This window comes from Capricornis sumatraensis, chromosome 1 (genome assembly GCF_032405125.1).
Source record: "Capricornis sumatraensis isolate serow.1 chromosome 1, serow.2, whole genome shotgun sequence".
In the NCBI taxonomy this organism is placed as follows: domain Eukaryota; kingdom Metazoa; phylum Chordata; class Mammalia; order Artiodactyla; family Bovidae; genus Capricornis; species Capricornis sumatraensis.
In genome coordinates this window covers 31,404,339-31,425,347 of record NC_091069.1, presented here as the reverse complement: position 1 = coordinate 31,425,347, position 21,009 = coordinate 31,404,339, and the positions used below count along the sequence as shown (strand labels likewise).

Below are 21,009 nucleotides of genomic sequence, written 5' to 3'. Positions count from 1 at the left end.
ACTTGATGCTGTGGATCCAGTCCCTGCCCCATCTCTCCTTCCCTTGTGCCTCTTATTGCTCCATGTGCAGCAAAGTAGCCCTGTCATCTGTCACTCAGCTGCCTCAGCTCTTGCTGGGCTCCCGTCTCCCTGCCCCATTTTCCCATCCATGTTTTCTGGGTGGACTCTGAGCTCTCCTAAGAGTCACCTGCGTGTCTGCACTAACTGTGGGGGGCTCCTAGCACTTTAGAATCCAGGCAGTCCAGCCCAAAGCAAGGATCCCAAATTCATTCCCATCCCTGCAGCCTGCTGGTCTTCCTAGGAATGTTTGTTCCTGTGGTTTCTCTGTTTAAAACCCCCATGAAGGAATTCCCTAGTCAGCTGGAGATCCCTGGGGCTGTGCTTGACCTCCTGTGACTCAGAGGCTTGCTTCTGCTCTGGACTCTGGCTCTCATTTCCTCTAGCTGTCCCTTCCAAGGGACTTGCCTTCCCTCCTGACAGGTGAACGTTGGTTCCCCAGCTCCAGCCTGGTTTCCACTCAGTCCAGGTGCTCCCTCCCCTCTCAACTGCCAGAGCCTGGCTGGGACTCCTGCTGCTGCGTTTGAGGGAGCCCTTCTCTCCTCAGGGCCCTGGTGATGCCCCCTTGACCCTGTGGACTCTCGGTCAGCTTGGGTCTCCTGCAGGTACAATGCCAGCCCTTGAGAATCCTCTGGTGCCTGATTTCTCTTCTCTCATCCACCTTTACCCCTCTGCACCATGTGAGCTGGTCTGGCCTCCCTCTGCAAGGCCTGCCAGTTCTCGCATGCTCCCACTGAACCAGGTGGTCCCAACTCCCTGCTCTAGACCCCCTCCCTCACCAAGAGGCAGAGGGGTGGGAACCGGGGCAGGTGGGTTGGGCCCTACCTGCGCGCGGGACACAGGGTCCTTCTTGATCCACTTGATGACGGTCTCGTACACTAGCTCCTCGGCCTTGGTGTTGAGGCTGTCATTGGAGATGTAGGCGATGAAGTCGTCCTTGGAGATGCTGAGGATCTCCTCCTGGGCTGCCACCTCGGGGAAGATCTGCAGTGCGAAGGCCTTGGCCATGTGGTAGAGCTCGCTGCACTGCATGGCCTCGGCCATGGCCAGCACCCCCAGGCAGTTGCTGGCCGTCAGCTGCTTCTCTGGGGGCAGGAGCACAGGACAGCACCGCTGACCGCAGGGGAGGGGTCCCTGCCCGTGCTCATCGCCCGGCTCTCCGGACCCCTCTCTGAGCCCATGTCCTTGTGACCTGCCTTCAGCAGAGTCCCCATAAGCCCATTTCCTCTGTCCCTGGAACTTCACACCCATTTTCTGCATTTTCCTCTGCCCCGTCTCAAACTGACTTTCCTGAGGCCTCCCTCAGCAGAAGGACGGAGACTGAAGTACGGGGTGTCAGCACCAGGCTTAGAGCTTCCTCACTGCCAGAGCATGAAGGAGGCCTGGGCTGGGGGCAGGGGTCACACTGAGGCTTAGGGTGTCTTCCGTAACTGTGACAGACAAGTCTGGGGTCACAGACTTCTACTTCAGCGTCATGACAGCAGGAATACCCCGCATAAGCCCACCCACCATCTCCCACAGGAACTCGGCCTCACCCAACCTGACCTCCAGACCTGGGGTCAGTCTGGCCAGGGCTCCTGAGATCTGACTAATGGTGATTCTAATCTAGACATGGCTGGGTCCCAGGAGGCCCTTCACCTTGGTGGACTTAACTCTAGAGTCATAGTTCCTGACTCTTCTAAATGGTCCATTGCCTCAAAGTCACATCTTAGGCCCCTGGCCATCCCCTGACCTGCCCCCACCCCCATCTCTCTCACTCCACGCCCAGGCTGGTTCTGGTGACTCCCATCTCTGCCCTTCCCTCTCCCTGCTCTCACCCAGACTGGGCAGCTCCGAAGTGTAAAGTGAGCACGTTCTCTGGGTTGAGGCCTTGATGGAAGCAACTTGGTTTAGTGTTTAGATAACAGGGCTGTGCAGCCAGGGCACGGGGCTCCCATGAACAGACCATTCACACAGGCCTCTCAGCCCATTTGTTCTCACAGGACTGCCTGGGGGGCCCAGCATGGCACCTCTGGCCCCCGGGGGAGCAAGGCAGAGAACCCCTCTGTCCACCAGTGAGCAAAGGCCTCTGCCCACATTTATCTGAATGATCGTCTTAAATCTGCTGGGAAAGCCAGCTGCAGCCCCAGACGACCTGGCTGGGCATGCACTCAGTCCCCACTCGGTCCTTGAATGTTTCATTCATTGGTGTCGCTCCCCGTGGCTCACCGAGAAACGACACGCAGACTTTGCAGAAGGTGTGGAACTGGAACTTGCTGGCCGCCTCCAGCAGGGTCTTGGCATTGGCCGAGTCGATGACCAGGGAGCCTGTGTACACAAACTCCAGCAGCAGCTCCAGGACGTCGGCCTGCAGGTTGGACAGGACCAGTTCCAGCTTCTCCCGGCCGCACTGGCTGCCGTCTTGCACCGACCTAGGCACAGAGACCAGGGTGTCCTTACCTGCCGGCCCGCGGCCAGGACGCTGCCTCCTCACAGGGCTGGGTCTCCCTGCACACCTCGCTCACAGCCCTTCATTTTAGGACTCAAGGGACACGGCCAATGACACACCTGAACCTAGCGACCTGACACGGGATCTGAAAGAGAAGAGTCTGACCAGAGACGCCCAGAAGAACAGAAAACCCTGCTTATCACTACTCGGCATGTCCATGCAAAAAAAAGATGCAAATCAAAAAGCATGAGCTGTGGATGGGGACGAGGACTAGGACTGGCCTCAAAGGGAAACAATACGGTTCGGCTCTGCTGCTGGCCCCGGCATCTCCGCCAAACACGGTCAGCAGGCCCGGGGCCCCAGGGCTCTGGTCTGCCTCGGATGGGAGAGTCTCCAGAATGACTGAGGCTCCCGACCGGCCGTGATCACAGCTGACCCCTTGATCACCCCAAAGACTGAGGACCCCAAGCCGCCCTGGAACCCCAACTCCAACCCCACCTCTTTCCCCAAAAGCATATTGTTTCCTTTTAGGCATGGAAAGGAAGCCCTTCATGACATTGCTTTGAAACTGAGGACGAGACGAGATAGACGGACAGAATGGTTAGAGCCGGGAGGAGGGGAAGGGAACAACCAAGGACTTCCGCCACAGACAGCCAGCAGCCATGACCTAGGACCTGGCCCGGGGCGGGGCCCTCCTGCCACATGGAACACGGGGTCAGAGGTCAGAGTGGCCTGCGTGTAGAGTGTGCATCGGGCTTGTGAACTGGGGGGAGCGGGGGAGGGACACAAATATATAAATATGTTTATATCTGGTGTCTACAGAAATACAAAACCATTGCAAAGGCTCCTAAGGCTTGGCAGCCGCGCCCTAAAGCTGGACCTGGAAGGAAACAGATAAGATGAAGCAAAAATAACACCAATCGAGAAGTGACCAGGAGGAGAAACACCCAGAATGTTAAGAGTCAGGAGGCAGGGTTATCAGAAGTGAATCGGCTTGGCACCCGGTCTTGGCTGCTCTGACCTGTCCTGGTTCCCACACTGAGCCTGGTCCTGCCCGGGGCTGTGTTCAGCCACGTGACTGGGAAATGACCGCTGCGTTCTCCCTGTCCCTCACCCCACCCTGAGGAGGCCAGGGGCCCAGACTCTTGTGACAGGTCCCTTGGATGCCCCTGTGGCTGGCAGTGGGGGTGTGGAGGTGTCGGGCAAGCAAGCAGGCTGGCCCCAGAGAGACCAACTCCTGTATGAGCTGGGCGTAAGGGAACCTGGGTGCCTCAGCTCTGCCACCCGCAGCCAGGCAGCCTTGGCCTCTCTGGCCCTCAGGCTCCTCTTCTGCAAAACAAGAAGACTGGACTGGATGAGGTCTAGAGTCCTGTGGAGCATTTCTGTGACAGAGGCTGGAAAATGCCTTCCCAAGAGACTCTGCTCTACATGACAGAAATGCCGCCATTAGCACAACATTCTCTCTGGTTAGGCACTGGCCTCACAGGGCCTTCACAACACAAATATGACCTGGCGGGGAGCAGGTGAAGCTGTGGGTCTGCATCCAGGCCCCCATCCCATGTTACCGCGCTGATCCCCCTCCAGGAGCCTGAAGGGTCTATTCTGCCACAAGTCCTGGGCAGGCCCAGAAAGCTGAGTGGGAAGGTGTAGGCTAGACAGAGCGTCTGAGCACAGCTCCTTCTCAAGCCCATAGATACACACAGTTTGTGTGAGTTTTAAAGTGTCTTAACACACCTAGTCTTCAGCTGTCAGGATGGATTTCCATGCTTGGGTGACTTTGTTAAGTATAAAAATGGTTTATTATGGAATCACTTGAAACCACAGACATTCTGAACGCCCCAGGCCTCAGGAGCTATCTGGTCAACCTCTCACTCTACTCTGCTTTCATTCCTACCTGCCACTTTCTGCCTCCCACCATCCCCACCACCGTCCTTCATGCTCTGGGGAGGTCATGCTGGGCCACAGCCAGGGCAGGGCTCATGAGGCCAAAGTAGGGCTGCTCCCCTTCTCCCAAGGCTCCCAGCCCCTGCTGCCTAGCTCCATCTGGCCAGCTTTCCTGTCTCCCTGCAAACTCTCAGCACAAAATCAGAGAGGAGCTGAGGTGGGACTTTAGGATGTACACACATGCGTGCACACACATGCTCTGACATGCATGTGACCCTGAGGACCATGGAGTCACCCTGTGGGGAGGGGTGTTGGGTAGATGGAAGGCCAGTGGAGCCCACGGCCCCAGGTGATGGGTCTGGTGGGACCTGTGTGGTTAAACTTGTGGGGAGATGCTTGTCTTGCCTGGAGTCTGAGCCAAGGATAGGTCCTGAGGACATGGTGCTGCCTCATGGCCGAGGAGCCAAGGGTTGCCCAGAGGGGCACGGCGGGATGTTGACCATGGCAGGGGCTGTCCAAGGACTGCTGCTCCTGCGATGCTCAGCTGGGGCTCTGTTCCCCCACATCCCCTACTCCCCCACTACTGGGGCCACCTATGGAGGGGAGTCAGCCACTGAGCAAAGGATCTGTGGGGAGCGGCTGGAGGTCCCTGGGGCCAGATGCCAGGTGTTGTGAGCTGAACAACCATTCCCCCTGGCCACAGAGGAGCACATGGGGATGTTATGGAGGCTTTTTTGGGTGGTGGAGTTCAAGATCTGGAGGAGGCTAGGCCCCTGACAGTGAGGCCTCCTGCAGCTCCCTTGAATAGCAGGTTCATAGTCCACACTGGCATTCCTGGGTGGCCCAGGCAGCTGTGGGGGCAGAGGGAGGCAAGTGGTCACTCTCCTTCCCTGACCATCAGACTATCTTGGGACAGGACCTCTGTGCTCCGTCGGCCTCTTCCCTCTGAGCAAGGAGCCCCTGGGAGGCATTACCCTTGAAGGGTGGTCCTGATCACCAGTGGGGAGCTGTCTCCTCCCTTGATGACAGTTCTGTCCCTGTCCTAAGCTGGCTCGTGGGCTCTGAGAGTCCCATTCCCCTCAGCCCCACAGAGTATCTGGGGAGCTGCTGGATAATCGGGGTCACGATGTGACCTTGGAGAGAAGGGCAGCAGGGCAGGAATGACAGCCTTGGCAGGGTGGGGCTGTGGCCTGACCCTGGGGGCAGGAGCATGGGAGTGAGAGGTAGGCTGGAGATGTCCAGTGCACACAGGGCCCACAGGTTCTCTCAGGAGACTAAAACTTCCTGGGGTCACCTCCTCCCAATTAGGGGTATGTCCCCAGCATATGGGATGTAGGCTCTGCTTGACAGGTCTGGCAGATCTTGGCAGATGTGTTGGGAATGGCTTACCCCAGTGTTAGGATTTTTGTGACCCCACCATTAGCAATTCACTCTTGCAGGATAAGAACTGCCCTCTTCAGAATTCAGGACAGAGTCTCATCCACCCCCACACACCTCAGAGATCACATGCATTCACTCTGCAAGCTGGATCTGGAACTGTTGGGGCAGTGGGGAGTGGGGGTAAACGTGGAGCAGGGATGAATGTGGATGGCACCCTGCTTCACTCAGGAGGGTGACCCCACCCAGGACTTGGGATGTGTGATTCTCTCTCTCTCTTCGGCTCTGTTCTCCCAAGAAAGGGTTAGCCTGCCACCCACAAATGCCCAGCTTCTCAGGGAAGGAGGGAGAAAGGCACATGGCTAGACTACTGCATTAACTCTACAGGGCTCCCCTGCATGCCAGGTCTGTGCCACTCAATTACAGAGATCCTTTTAGTTCCCCCCTGGAGAGGGGGCTGGAGTGAGAAGTCCAGCGTCTACACATGGGGCTTGTGAAAATCAACCTGCAGAAAATTTGTCCATCTGTTTTCATTTACTATGAAAAGAGGATAGAGCTCAAATATGCTGGTGGCTCCAGCAGGCTTAGTGAGAGGAGAGAGAAGGTAGAATGCCAGGTCTCTGTCCCATTTGGTGAGATGCGGGGGCAATGCTCCTTTGGGGCTAGGCGTTGTCTCCCACACTTGTGGCAGGCAGGCAGGGCCCCTGGTGTCTCTAAAGAAGAACAGACCGGTCCCCTCTGAAGGGGCCTGCAGCCCACCAGGCCAGTGAGTGCAGCCAGTGCCCTTATTGGCACCAATGGGGGACCAATGGTCCCCCAGAGCTCCTTGGCTCCTGGGGGAAAAGTGAAGGGACTTCTTCATGAAAGGCAGACCTCAGTCCTGCTCACTGGGGTTGAGAAGTGACCCTTGACTCAGAAGCCTGCCTCCCCAGGACCCCATTAGGTCTTGTTCAGTCGCCAAGTCATGTCTGACATTTTGCGATCCCATGGACTGCAGGACGCCAAGCTTCCCTGTCCCTCACCATCTCCCGGAGTTTGACCAAGTTTATGTCTAGGTCTAGTCTGCTCAACACATCCTCCTTCCTTCCTGACACCTGGGGCTCAGTCCACTCAGTCCTCTCCACTCAGTCCTGCTGGTGTTCACCCGCCAGCCTGGGTGCAGGTAGGGCCTGGTTGTTACGCAGCACTAGGCTTCATGTTATCCAAAGACAGGGCTGCAGCTCCGTTTCCTGCTGGGCTTTCACCTGATTGTCAGGGGGACTCAGAGTAGGCATAGAAGGATGATTTGACAGCCTTACCATCTTATCCTGGGCTTTGTGCTGAACTTCCCCATGGCCTCATGTGCTCTTTTCCCAGCCCCTCTGAGCCTCCTCCAGCCTTCACTCCAGTGGACACAGCCTCTCCTGGGTACGGGGGAGAGGGCTTGTCTCATGGGGGCAAGGGTTATGTCTTTTCTTGGGTGGATTCTGTGGCCAGTTTACAAGCATTTCTAATATATGTGCACACACACACACACACACAAGCTCTGCGTCCCCTTTTCTTGCACACTTCTACACTGTCAACACTGAGATTTTACTTCCCCCTTCCGTACAAACTTTGTGCAGGAGTAGAAAGGATGGTTTTGTTCTTCCCTGGGTCAGAAAATGGGTGTTCACCCTCTTCCAACAACACAAGAGAAGACTCTACACATGGGCATCACCAGATGGTCAACACTGAAAACAGACTGATTATATTCTTTGCAGCCAAAGATGGAGAAGCTCTATACAGTCAACATAAACAAGACTGGGAGCTGATTGTGGTTCAGATCCTGAACTCCTTATTGCCAAATTTAGACTTAAATTGAAGAAAGTAGGGAAAAACCATTAGACCATTCAGATATCACCTAAATCAAATCCCTTATGATTATACAGTGGAAGTGAAAAATAGATTTAAGGGACTAGATCTGATAGAGTGCCTGATGAACTATGGATGGAGGTTCATAACATTGTATAGGAACAGGGATCAAGACCATACTCATGGAACAGAAATGTGAAAAAGCAAAATGGCTGTCTGAGGAGGCCTTACAAATAGCTGTGAAAAGAAGAGAAGTGAAAAGCAAAGGAGAAAAGGAAAGATATAAGCATCTGAATGCAGAGTTCCAAAGAATAGCAAGGAGAGATAAGAGGGCTTCTTCAGCGATCAATGCAAAGAAATAGAGGAAAACAACAAAATGGGAAAGAATAGAGATCTCTTCAAGAAAATTAGAGATACCACGGGAACATTTTACGCAAAGATGGGCACAATAAAGGACAGAAATGGTATGGACCTAACAGAAGCAGAAGATATTAAGATGAGGTGGCAAGAATACACAGGAGAACTGTACAAAAAAGAGCTTCATGACCCAGATAATCACAATAGTGATAACCTAGAGCCAGACATTCTGGAATGTGAAGTCAAGTGGGCCTTAGGAAGCATCACTGAACAAAGCTAGTGGAGGTGATGGAATTGCAGTGGAGCTATCTCAAATCTGAAAGATGATGCTGTGAAAGTGTTGCACTCCATATGCCAGCAAATTTGGAACACTCAGCAGTGGCCACAGGACCCGAAAAGGTCAGTTTTCATTCCAATCCCAAAGAAAGGCAATGCCAAAGAATGCTCAATCTACTGCACAATTGCATATGCTGGTAAAGTAATGCTCAAAATTCTCCAAGCTTAAGCTTCAGCAATACATGAACCATGAACTTCCAGATGTTCAAGCTGGTTTTAGAAAAGGCAGAGGAACCAGAGATCAAATTGCCAACATCTGCTGGCTCGTGGAAAAAGGAAGAGAGTTCCAGAAAAACATCTATTTCTGCTTTATTGACTATGCCAAAGCCTTTGACTGTGTGGATCACGATAAACTGTGGAAAATTCTTCAAGAGACGGGAATACCAGACCACCTGACCTGCCTCTTGAGAAACCTATATGCAGATCAGGAAGCAACAGTTAAAACGACATGGAACAACAGACTGTTTCCAAACAGGAAAAGGAGTACGTCAAGGCTGTATATTGTCACCCTGCTTATTTAACTTCTATGCAGAGTACATCATGAGAAACTCTGGGCTGGAAGAAGCACAAGCTGGAATCAAGATTGCCAGGAGAAATATCAATAACCTCAGATATGCAGATGACACCACCCTTATGGCAGAGGGTGAAGAGGAACTAAAAGGCCTCTTGATGAAAGTGAAAGAGGAGAGTGAAAAAGTTGGCTTAAAGCTCACCATTCAGAAAATGAAGATCATGGCATCTGGTCCCGTCACTTCATGGGAAATAGATGGAGAAACAGTGGAAACAGTGTCAGACTTTATTTTTTTGGGCTCCAAAATCACTGCAGATGGTGACTGCAGCCATGAAATTAAAAGACACTTACTCCTTGGAAGGAAAGTTATGACCAACCTATTACTTTGCCAACAAAGGTCTGTCTAGTCAAGGCTATGGTTTTTCCAGTGGTCATGTATGGATGTGAAAGTTGGACTGTGAAGAAAGCTGAGCACCGAAGAATTGATCCTTTTGAACTGTGGTGTTGGAGAAGACTCTTGAGAGTCCCTTGGACTGCAAGGAGATCCAACCAGTCCATTCTAAAGGAGATCAGTTCTGGGTGTTCACTGGAAGATGCTGAAACTGAACCTCCAGTACTTTGGCCACCTCATGCAAAGATTTGACTCATTGGAAAAGACCCTGATGCTGGGAGGGATTGGGGGCAGGAGGAGAAGGGGATGACAGAGGATGAGATGGCTGGATGGCATCACTGACTTAATGGACATGAGTTTGCGTGAACTCTGGGGGTTGATGATGGACAGGGAGGCCTGGCATGCTGTGATTCATGGGGTCACAAAGAGTTGGACACGGCTGAATAACTGAACTGAACTGAAGAGCATGAGGGCCTCAGTTTGAATGCCAGATCTACTGGTTACTTAGAATTCCCTTGCCTCAATCCCTTCATCTGTAGAATGGGGGCACCTACTCATCAGGTTCAATGGGGGTGGGGCTTGCAGGGTAACATTAAACATCTCAGCAGGTCTCCCTGTGGGCTGGGTCTTGCCCTTGTCAGAGGAAGGACTAGAGTTTGAAACTAAATAAGGGAAGATGAAGGGCAAAAGGCTGCTGCTAGGGGGGTCGCTGAGGGGGCTCTGAGCTGAGAAGGCTGGTCCAGAGGACACTCTGATACGTGGCTGTCCCGCTCCTGGTCCAACTGTCATCTTTATTAACTGCAAGCCTGAACATGACACCCCCAGGTTTAGAACAAGCCCTGTGAGCTGACTCCCGTCTTCCACACTGCCTCGTCCCCTCCGTCTCCACCTTGCACTTGATGTTGCAGGGATACCTGCTAACCTGTGCTACCATCACCCCCTGCCATCCTGAGGCCCTGAGCTTGTCTGCATGGCCAATTCCTCTCTGGGTTCAAAACCCAGGCCAGATGCCACCCCTATCCCAGGGGCCATCTCCAAACTTCCCTCCCTTGTGGAGTCAGGCAATTGGCCTGGGAGCCAGCAACCCTCCTCTGCTGCCTTCACCCTGCGCTCCCAGCCGCACTTTACAGTTTCCTCCTCCCCATACCGTGGTCTCCCCAAGGGCCAGCGCCCATCTCATTCAGTGGTTCCCTGTACCCAGGAGGGGCTCCTGCTTGCTTTCTGGGTGAAGAGTAGGGAATGACTGGGCTCCCCATGCCTGGTCTGTGGCTCCAGGTGAGGGCGTCGTACTGGGGTTGGGGCTGATGCTGAGATGGGTCCTCAGTGGGTTCAGAGCAAGGACTGCATCACCTGTGCCAGGCTAGAGGCTGGAAGGAGGCCAGCCAGAGCCCCCAGGTCTGGGGTCCCAGACAGCAGAGGGAGGGCCTCTGCCCCTGACAGGGCTTACCTAGGCCCTGGGGAAGGGCAGGGCCAGGGTGTCACGGCCCATAGAAGGCCCCCACACCTCTGCTTGTGTTAGTGCAGCTGTCTGAGAGGAAAGACCCTGCGTGGGGTTTGGCGGGTAGAGCCTTGCTCTCCTGCTGGGTCATTCTGTCTACTGCACACTAAGTCTCGGGGTCACAGACTCAAGGAGGCAGACGTGAGATGGCAATGGCAGATGCTCCTTGACCACTAAGAACGTGAGATACTCGAGGATTTTACACGGCCCGGAAGGAAATCATCTTTCTATAGAGTCTGCTTTCCTCCCCCATGAAGGCGTCTTCTGGCCTCTGTGGGCAGAAATAGTGATGTGTGCCCATGGTTAGGACGAGGGAATTTTTTTTTTCTTGGCTGCATCTTGCCTCTTGCAGGATCTTAGTTCCCCCACCAGGGGTTGAATCTGGGTCTCCGCAGTAAAAGTGCCAAGTCCTAACCACTAGAAAGTGAAGGTGTTCATTACTTAGTCCTGTTTGACTTGATTAGTTGTGTGTGACTCTTTGCGACTCCTTGGACTATAGCCTTTGCCCATGGAATTCTCCAGGCAATAATCCTGGAGTAGGTTGCCATTCCTTTCTCCAGGTGATCTTCCTGACCCGGGGATCAAAGAACCCAAGTCTCCTGTTTTACAGGCAGATTCTTTACCACCTGAGCCAGATGACCTTGGAATTTTCTGGCATTATGATTTTGAACTGCAGGGCATTTCTGGGTTCTGCTGTGGCCTCCTCTCCTGCTGAGTGACCCTCCTGTACGCTGAAGACTCAGCCCTGTCTCCCCAGACCTCAGATCTCTGGCTGCCTACCAGTCATCTCTACTTGGGTATCTTCAGGCTGCTGAAACTTGACAGGCCAAACACTCAATGCATCACCTCCCCCAGCTCGCCCCTGACCTTGGTCCGTGGACCTGTCTGTCTGTGCTTGCACTCAGGAAGCCCTGCCCATCCCCTCACCATCACCCTGTGAGAGCAGAAAGGAAACCTGAACATTATTTGAACCAACCTCCTGTTTTACAGATGAGAAAACCCTGAGGCCTGAGGGAGAGGACATGACCTGACTGGGGTCACAGGACAGAGTCAGGGGTAGAACCCAGGTCTCCCGGCTCCCAGCTCAGCTCAGCCCCTGCACCCAGCCTTTCTGGTTAGGGTCACTGAGGCCCGTCCTGCAGTTCTCCCATCTGAGAGTGGGCATCTCTGTTCCGCTTACCCTGATGGGCTCCACACCCTCAGAGCGAGCCCAGGGCCCTGGCCTGGAGGTCAGGGCCTGCCATGCCGTCCCACGCCATGCCGTCTCACCCTAGCTCACACTTCTCTCTGGGAGGGCCATCTCCTCATCCCCACTGCTCATGACTGTCTCTGTCCTCAGCTTGTTATTCCAGGCAACCCATCCTTTGCCTGAAACATTTTAAAACATTGTAGAACATTCTTTGCATTCCAGAACATTCCAAGCAACCCATCCTTTGCCTGGAATGTTCTTCTTCCTTCTTTTCGGTCTGTCCAAGAAGCCTTCACTACTTTGGGTTCCCACCTAGCCGTGTCTCTTCTCTGTCGTGTGTGAGCTTCTGGCTTTACATGTATGGTCTCTGACAATAGTCAAAGAGCTCCTGCACTCCCCTTGCCCACATCTTTCTAGCCCAGGGCTGGGCCATCGCTCAGTACCAAGCTGCCCCTGTATCCTGCTCCCTCTGTGCTCTCCAGCGATCTGGAGCAGGGACCAAGGCCAAGGATGCCGGTTCTGCAATCCAGCGGCCGGGTGCCGGCCACTGTCGGTTGAGAATTTGCCAAGAGTGGCAGCACAAAGACCTCCTTTGGCCCGAAGAAGCCACTGGCCGTGCCCCTTCACCCCAGAGCTCGTGCCCCAACCCCTGTGCTCGGTCAGAGAGAACCCAAGCACCAGGGGCCAGAGAGCCAAGCTATCCATGGGACTGGAAGTCACAAAGAGCCTGCCCGTTCCTGCATGGCTGGGGCCAGTGCGGCTGCGCGGGGCTCACACGCCGGGCAGCTCAGCTCGAAGTGAAAGGACACAACAGATTGGAAAGGAGATGCCGGCCAGTGTGCCATCCTGGAACAAAACACAGTCACTCTGGGGTTAGTTGGCAAGTCCAAACACAGCAGTGGGAAGCAAGCAGAGGTCTGTCCTCCCACTCTGAGCACAGTCCTGGCTCAGCGTCCGCCCCGGAGAGGCTGCAAGGCAAAATGAGCAGCGGCATTAATCTGCTGATGGGTGAGAGAAACAGGAGCGTTACCCTGGGCTGGCCCCCTCGTCTGCTCTCCCTCACTAAGGTGCTAGAAGGTGGCCCCTGACTTCTTTGCAAGGGTATGAAGCAGACAAAGTAAAAAAAAAAAAAAAAAAAAAATCAACATAATGGAAAAAAAAAAGATGCTCATGCACCATTAAGACTCATTCAGGTAGAAATAGCCGGGGCAGAGGGTAGGAGGGGAGGGGAGCAAAGGCTGAGAGAGACCGTGTTTAGGACACACCTGGTCTGTGCTCAGAAGGGCTGGCTTAGGCTCAGTGTACAAGTATCGAGACATGCAGCATGAATGAGGCTTTGGCTACAGGTCAGTTCTCCCTGACTTGGGCTGTTGGAAGAGTGGCCCCGTGGGTGCCTCGTGCTCCTCGGTGGGGGACAGTCTGGTCGATGTGCTGTCCTAGCATTAATTCACTGTCGACAGCAGCGGTGCTGGTGCTGGGGGCCTGTGCTGGCCCAGTGGTAGCAGTGTGCAGCAGTCCCTTAGAGTGGAGTCTGCAGTCCTCCTAACCTCAGCGAGGGCTCGCGAGCCACTGAGAATGCAGGACCCTCAAGGGTGGGGTGGAATGTTGCCTACTGCTGGCAGAGGCCCCCCACCCCAGGGACCAGCAAAGCTGTGTGGGATGGGCTGGGGACAGTGGCTGCTCTGAGGCTGTGTGTGAGAGGGCACTGGGAGGAGGAGGGGGAGGAGAGATGGCTACTGGCTCTGTGACAGGGAGTCACGCTTCAGGAACCTGTAAGAGAGGGGAGGAGAAAAGCGACACAAAAGCGTCCTACAAAGGAACAGACCCGACCACAGCTGGAAGGAAGGCAAACCTTTGAATCAGGTCCTTGAAATACAAGCTGCAGGAAGCTAGAACATTTTGGTGGACTTCAAACTCTCTGCCTTCAACAACAATTTTCAGGTCTGTAAACGCTTTCGCTCTGCGCTGCTGGTTCAATTCCTTCAACATTTCTGCAGAACAGAGAAGACAGACAGGGCCAGGTTCCCATTAAGAGTTTTTTTTTTTTTTTTTTTAAATTTTTTTTTTCAAGAAGTAGAGAAATAGGAAAATACTTGATACTGTTTCTTGGCAAGACTGGCTCAAACACTGACAGTCAAAAGAAGTCACAAACAATGCGTAAACAAGCAGCAACTGGGAGGGGTTACATAATCAAAGGAATAACGGCTTTCAAAAGCAAAAAAAAAAAAAAAGTCCCAAACACAAAACAACAACAACAAAAAAAACCCAGAAACTAAAAAAACCAAACCCAGACTTGAAAGACTGGGAGAAAAGTTTCCATACCAACAATTGGAAACACAGAGAATACATCATCATAGACAACTGAAAACTGGGATTTAGCTACAGAACAAGTTCTCCAAATGCCAATGAGTGCCGATGTATCTGATACCAAGTAAAGCATGGCATTGTGATGTAAGATGGGCTGGATATGGTTCAAAGGAATAAAAACCACAAAACCTGCAAAAACAGCGTCCCTTACGTTAGATACTCACAGCCATGGCTGGGGCGGGCTTCTTGGGGAGGGGTCCCCAAGAAAGGAGGGGTGGAGTGGGGGCCTGATGAGCACCTCCTTTTCACACTTCCGGGACTGATGTGGGGGTTTGGGGGTGAGGGTGGGGAAGCAAGCCAGGGGCAAGGATAGTCGATACCTCCTCCCACTTCCTGAGTCATCCTCTCAGGACCCCCTCCCCTCACCTGGGTCTTCAGCACAGGAGAGCCTGGCTTGCAGCCCCAGGAGGTTCCAAGAAGTGGCCTTCCAGCCTGACGCACACCTACCTTTGCCTGGTGTCTTGGCCACCTGGGGCTGGCACAGAAAGCGCCCCAGGTGCTTGGGCTCCGAACATGGGCATGTCAGAAGCTTCTCCCAGACCCACTTCAAGGCTCAGAGGAGGGAAGGAGGAGAGCCTGACAACTATCCTGCTTAGTTTATATAAACACTCTCACTTGCAAAGTTAAAGACTTCAGAGGAGCAACACTCCCACCAGCCTTGCCCAGCCTGCCTGCCCCCCCGACCCGATCTCCTCCTGGATAGAGCCTGCCTGTAGCTTTCCTGGTTGCTGGACATCAGAGGTCCAGATTCTTGGGCTAGAATGACCTAGACTATTCAGCAGCTGAATGGGAAAGGATGGTCTGCAGAACTAAGTCCCCCACTGGAACCTCGAGCTCCATGGGTGGGTCTTTGTAGCACCCTGGCTGGTGTTCTGGAATTACCCTCCAGTGGGCCCTGCTCCAGCCTGACCACTCATCTCTGTCCTCCTGGGCCATCATCAACTGCCTGCCAAGATACCTGCCGAGCCCAGCTCCACTTCTGACACTCCTGTCTGTGGCCAAGGCCCTGTGCTTCCTGAGCCTCTGTTTCTATGTCTGTAAAATGGGGATGGAGGCTCCCTCTGTTCTAGTCTCAGAACTTGGTGAAGATCAGATGCTCACAATCAGGGATGGGCAAGAGTTTGTGGGCTTTGAGGTCAGCCAGACCCTTCGAGAGGACACACTGGGAACTCATGGGGTGGGTACTGAGGTGCTCGGGCAATGCCAAATCACTGTCCCTCACCAGACCAACATCACGCTGAGCTGGGGTCACTGCAGGGCACCTACAGGAGCGTGTGTGTATTGGGGAGGGCGTTCATTTGCTGGGGACTCTAGAGGCTCCCATGGGTGTGCTCCAACCTGGAGCAAGGGAAACCAGCAGGGTGCAAAGCCCCAGGTGGAGGGCAAGGGGGACACGGTGAGGCGGATGCAGGGGACAGACACAAGGCCTGGGGAGAGACAGAGATGTGACGGGAGGACAGGAGGGGGTCAGATCTCAAAACCCTGCGAGCCAGCTTAACGCTCTGGGCAAAAGGAAGTCAGCAGGGGTTCTGTGCAGGGGGGTGGCCAGCGTGGATTCCAACGGTCATGGCAGAGGCAGGGTGCAGGGCAAGAAAGCACCCTGTGGAGAGAGAGCTGGGCTTCAGAGCCGGGACTGGGGGAGACCCTGAGCTCTCTTATTGGTGTGTGATCTTGAGAAAGTTACCCAGACTCCCCAAAGCTTCCATGTCCCCATCTGGTGAAGATTAATGGCACTATCCCATGGTCAGCTGTTAGCCCTGTGCTCAGCACATGCTAAACACTCAATGGTGGTAAGTTCGATGTTTTTGTTGATGGTGGTGATCACTCTGCAATCCAAGTGAGAAGTGACAAAGGCCTGAGCTGCTATGGGGACAGAAGGACCAGAAAAAAGCACAAGTATTTAGGCCATGGGTACCCTGACTCCAGTATTTTCGTCATCTGATGCGAACAGACGACTCACTGGAAAAGTTACTGATGCTGGGAAAGATCGAGGGCAGAAGAAGGAGTCAGAGGATGAGATGGCTGGACAGCATCAGCGATGCAATGAACACGAACTTGGGCAAACTCCAGGAGATGAGGGACACGGAAGCCTGGCGTGCTGCCGTCCATGGGGGTCTCAAAGAATCGGACATGACTGGGTGCCTGAACAACCACCATGGCCATCAACTCTGCAGGAACCATAACGGGGTTGGGGGGCATGAAGACCACTTCCCGCTGCTGGGGGGACCTCGGGAAGGGAGAGGGTGATGAATTCAGCTGCGGGGATAAGGTTAGGGCCGTGGGACACCTGGGGAGAGTTGGCAGTGGGGACCTGAATCATATGGCCTGTGGGGGTGGACCCGACACAGGGAGAACCTGCAGGGTTGGGCTGGGTTAAGGCTGAACTGCTGTGTTCGCATCTCACATTAGCTCCACAAAGGAGCCCCAGCTGAATTCATTCCCAAACTGTGAACCAGTTGGATGATGTCACCTTTTGGAGTGAAATCCCATGGGGAGATGGGGTGGGAGGTGTTGGGGGAGAAAGAGCTCTGGGGTGGAATTTCCGGTTCTTGTTCCAGCTTTGCCACTAATTGGCTGGGTGACCCTGGGCCAGTTGCTCCAGCTTTTGGCACTCAGTTCCCCCAAGCACCATGGGCACGTGCTCTGGTGGCCCCAGTGGTCACTGCATCGAGAGATGGATACGGCCCAGACGCCTGCTGAGTTAACTGCGCTCAGGCGACAGGGAGAATGCAGGGCTAGCTGCACGGAATGCCATGCTTTCTGGGCCCAAAGCATTCTGATTGTTTTGGAAAATTTTCCTTCAAACTCAGTTCCCAGGGATGATTTCATCTGCAGTCCCAGCCCCAGCAGTGATGCCTGCTCCTCAGGCTGGATCTGGGAGGTGCTTGGAAAGACAGGTCCTTGGAACTGTGGGCGCTTCCTACCCTCGCTTTGTGGAAATCTGGTTTTAATAGCTGGGCAAGATTACTCAGTTTCAGGAGAATTTTTCAATTTATGAAAGGGCTCACTAGGGGAGTCCTTCTCACAGCAGGGCCCCGAGTGCATTGGAAGTATCGATCAGTCAGTACGTGCTCACTGCTGCTGGCTGAGTGCCCAGCTGAAGAGCGGGCATCTGGGGACATGGTGACTGAGGATCCATGGGAGGAAGCCAGCATGGGCTCTGGGCACAAGCTGCCCCCCTGCCCACCCTGTCTTGGTAAAGGAAACCCCTTCATGTCTGAGGGGCTTGGAGGCCTGTGAGTTCCTGGAGAAGCCTTCAGACCAGCCACATGGTGCCCAGCTTGGGTGGTCTGCAGGCCTCAGGGCAGAGCCTGCCACGGGGTATGTCTTCAAATTGGATTCTGAGGATGGCAAGCAGAATATGCCTCGACTTGTGAAGGAGGACAGGCCTTGACCTCAAGGTTCAGGCTGGCATCAGGAAATTGTTTCCTGGTCTTCTTGGCTTTGAGTGGGGACCCCATGCCCTTGCCTTGACCACCCAAGTGGCTCCCCTGTGCCCTCCATCTTGCCCCTCCTTGGGAAACTCCCTCAGCTCAGACCACCCAGAAGAAAGCACAGGCCCATCCGTTCACTAGGCTCCTCCCTCACTCCTCCCTTCCCCTCCCACCCAGTCCAGCGTCTTTTACCACCCAGAAATCTCTGCACTGATTCACTTCTTGTCCCATTCACATCAGCGCCCTATCGGAGCTGCCATCCTCTCTTACCTGAGCCCCTGCAACAGCCTCCAAGTCTGTCTACTCTTTTCTGACCTGTTCCCCCTCCAAGCCCCCTCCACACAGCAGCCTGACAATCAGCCTCTGCTTAAGTAAAATTTTCATGGCTTAGCCGTGGGAGCCAGACCCTCTGTGATGTCTCCCTGGCCCACACCCAGCTCCTCCCCTCTCCATGAGCCCTTCACTCCCAACCGAAGCCTCAATGAACTCCAGGCAGGTCCCCCTCCATTCTTTACTTGTCTCTTTGCCTCTCTGCTCAGGTCTTTCTTCCTCCCTGCTTCTTTGGGCTAATCATCATTTTATCTTGCAGTACCAGTTAAGGCATTATTTTTGTCCCAGGCCTCATTGCCTCTTTCCCCTATTCCCTCCAGATTTCTTGGCCCTCCACTGTCCTTGGCATCCTGTGCTTACTTCTTTAGAGCACAGTATGTGTTGTAATTATTTATTTACTTGGATGTCTCCTGCACAGGATTGTATCTTATCTTCAATACTTAGCACACGGCCTGACATATGTATACAGCCAGTGTGCTAGACTGCAAAAATTCTTTGCAGCCCCTTCCATCAAAGGGTAGAGTTATTTGCCCCACCCTTTGAATCTTGACTGGACTTGTGACTTGTTTCAGACCCGAAAACTTGGTTGAAAGGATCCTCTGTGAGGGTGAGCCACAGCCTCAAGGGGCTTTGCTTATGTTTTTTGGGAATTCACGCCCCCACCACCATTTGATCACTCCTGGGCTACTTTTATTGGAGGATGAGAGAACACGTGCAGCAGAGGTGAGCCCTCGCAGATGAGCCATTTAGACCAGCCAGCCCCTGTCAAGATCAGCTGAGTCTGACCCAGGACACCTGAGCCCAACCCAAACAGCACTGTCCTTATTGTGCTTAGTCGATCGGTCGTGTCTGACCCTTTGCAACCTCATGGCCTGTAGCCCGCCAGGCTCCTCTGTCCATGGGGATTCTCCAGGCAAGAATCCTGGAGTGGGCTGTCCTGCCCTCCTCCCAGGGATCAAATCCAGGTTGCCCGAGTTGCAGGTGAATTCTTTACTGTCTGAGCCACCAGGGAAGTGGTTGTTGTTTTAAGCCACTAAATCTTAGAATTATTTGTTATGCAGCAACACACCTAACTGATATGGAGGCATGAATAGATGATGAACTCAAACGCTCAGAGAACTTCCTTTGTGTCCGTTTCTCCTTTGCTGGTTCAGTTTGAAGTTCATTCTTTCCACTGTTGTTGTAAAATTACCATCTTAACCATTTTTAAGTTCAGCCGTGTTAAACACATTTTATTACTCTACATTATACGTTTACTGTTATATATTATACATTTTACTGCTGTGCAAGTTTTATCTTGCTAAACTGAAATTCTGTACCCCTTAAACAACAACTTCCTGTTCTCCTCTTTCCACATCCTTCTGTCTCTACAAACTTGACTACTGTAGGTATCTCCTATAAATGGAATCGTGCAGTATCTGTCTTTTAGTGGCTGACTTATTTCACTTAGCACAGTGTCCTCAGAGCTCATCCATGTTGCGGCATGTGTGAAAATGTCCTGCCTTTCTGTGGGAAGAACAGATAGTCTTCTTTTCTTCCTTTTTAATTTTAATTTTTTTTTTTTTTTGACTGTGCCTCTTGGCTTGTGGGATCTTAGTTCCCCAACCAGGTATTGAATCATTGTATGAACTGACCACCTTTTGCTTATCCATCCATCTGTCAGTGGACCTCTGGGTTGCTTCTTTCTTTGAACTGCTGTGAAAAGTACTACTGTGAGGCTAATTCTTTTTTTCTTTGGAAACCAAGCATTTATTTATTTTTAAACTTAAAAAAATAATTAATTTAAGACACCTAGTCACAGACATCTCTAAATTCCTTGTCTCAAACTTCATTTAACTTGATTAGGGTAACCCAGCTCTATGAATCCAGCAGCCAGTGGCATCAGAGAGAAAGGAGACTGCAGACCCTGGGAAGGGTCTGCCTGGGGCTGGAGGCTTTGCTTGTTTGTGTGTGTTTTTTGTAATGGAGGGAGCTTTGTTTATTTCTTTAATTTATATGTTGCACTGCACGACTTGTGGGATCTTAGTTCCCTGACCAAGGATTGAACTCAGGCCGTCAGCAGTGAGAGCTTGGAGTCCTAGCCACTGGATCACCAGGGAATTCCCTGGATGCTTTGCTTAGAGGAGAGTGAAGCCACAAACAGAACCAAGACTGGAGATGAAGTTGCAGCCAAACTTCTGCATATTTTTCACCAAACGACACAAGTTATTTGTCAGAGACGAATGGGCTCGTTCCAGCTGGACTGGAAGGGCTGTCTGAGGTGGTAATAAGGAGGAAGAGATGTCAAATATTAAAAGGCAACGAATTTCAGTGGCTTTGCAGCAGAGAAGTCCATTAACTCAGAGCCCCGAGAAAGGTTGTGCAGCCAAATAATTTTTTTCAGAGCTCAAGTAAGAACCCAGCTAGGTGATAAATACACCCAATCCCATTGGTCTTTATGACACATATTTGATAAAGGATCTGAAACAATTATAAACTCAGAGCAGTTGTGAAATATACTGAGAAAGCCCAGCAAAGGCTTTGTCATGCACACCCAGCAGATAATTTATTCAGGAGCAGGAGCCCGACGAATGTTGACACCGTGGGGACAAATGGTGGCTTTACACAAACACAGCCTCCTGCTGCTTCTTTCACAGGCAGTCAGGGAGTGGCTGGGCTGCCAAGCGGGACACTGCTCTTTCACTTCCTCCCTCCCCCACCATCACATATACACATCTCCGCCTTCTTTTACAAAGAAGAACTGGGCTCAGAATCAGTCTTGAGAGCCAGCTGGGCTCCAGCTTCCTGGTAAGATGGAATAAAACCTGTGGGCTGCACGCCCAGCCTGAGTCGGAAGGATAGGCCTTCTCCTGGGGAGTCACGCCATCTTAGCCCCACCATCCCGAGGGCAACCCCTCCCAGGAAACGGGGTTCTCTAGAGAAGGCTTCCTGCCTGACTCACTGTTTTAGCCAGGTTGTCTGGTTGTCCAAATGGAAATTCCTGCCATTTACCTGAAAGGGAACAAAAGCCCTAACAG

At 52.9% G+C, this 21,009-nt stretch overlaps 1 protein-coding gene across 1 annotated transcript in view; it reads right to left on the bottom strand.

Annotated features, from left to right (window-relative positions):
* The window catches only part of KLHL29 (kelch like family member 29), a 145,358-nt gene that overhangs the window by 12,355 nt on the left and 111,994 nt on the right, over positions 1 to 21,009 (bottom strand). The window contains exons 4-6 of the mRNA XM_068984092.1: positions 13,714 to 13,852; positions 2,266 to 2,468; positions 883 to 1,142 (exon numbers count right to left, since the gene is read on the bottom strand). Of these exons, the coding sequence (XP_068840193.1) occupies positions 883 to 1,142; positions 2,266 to 2,468; positions 13,714 to 13,852 (602 nt within the window). The remainder of the gene's footprint in view (positions 1 to 882; positions 1,143 to 2,265; positions 2,469 to 13,713; positions 13,853 to 21,009) is intronic.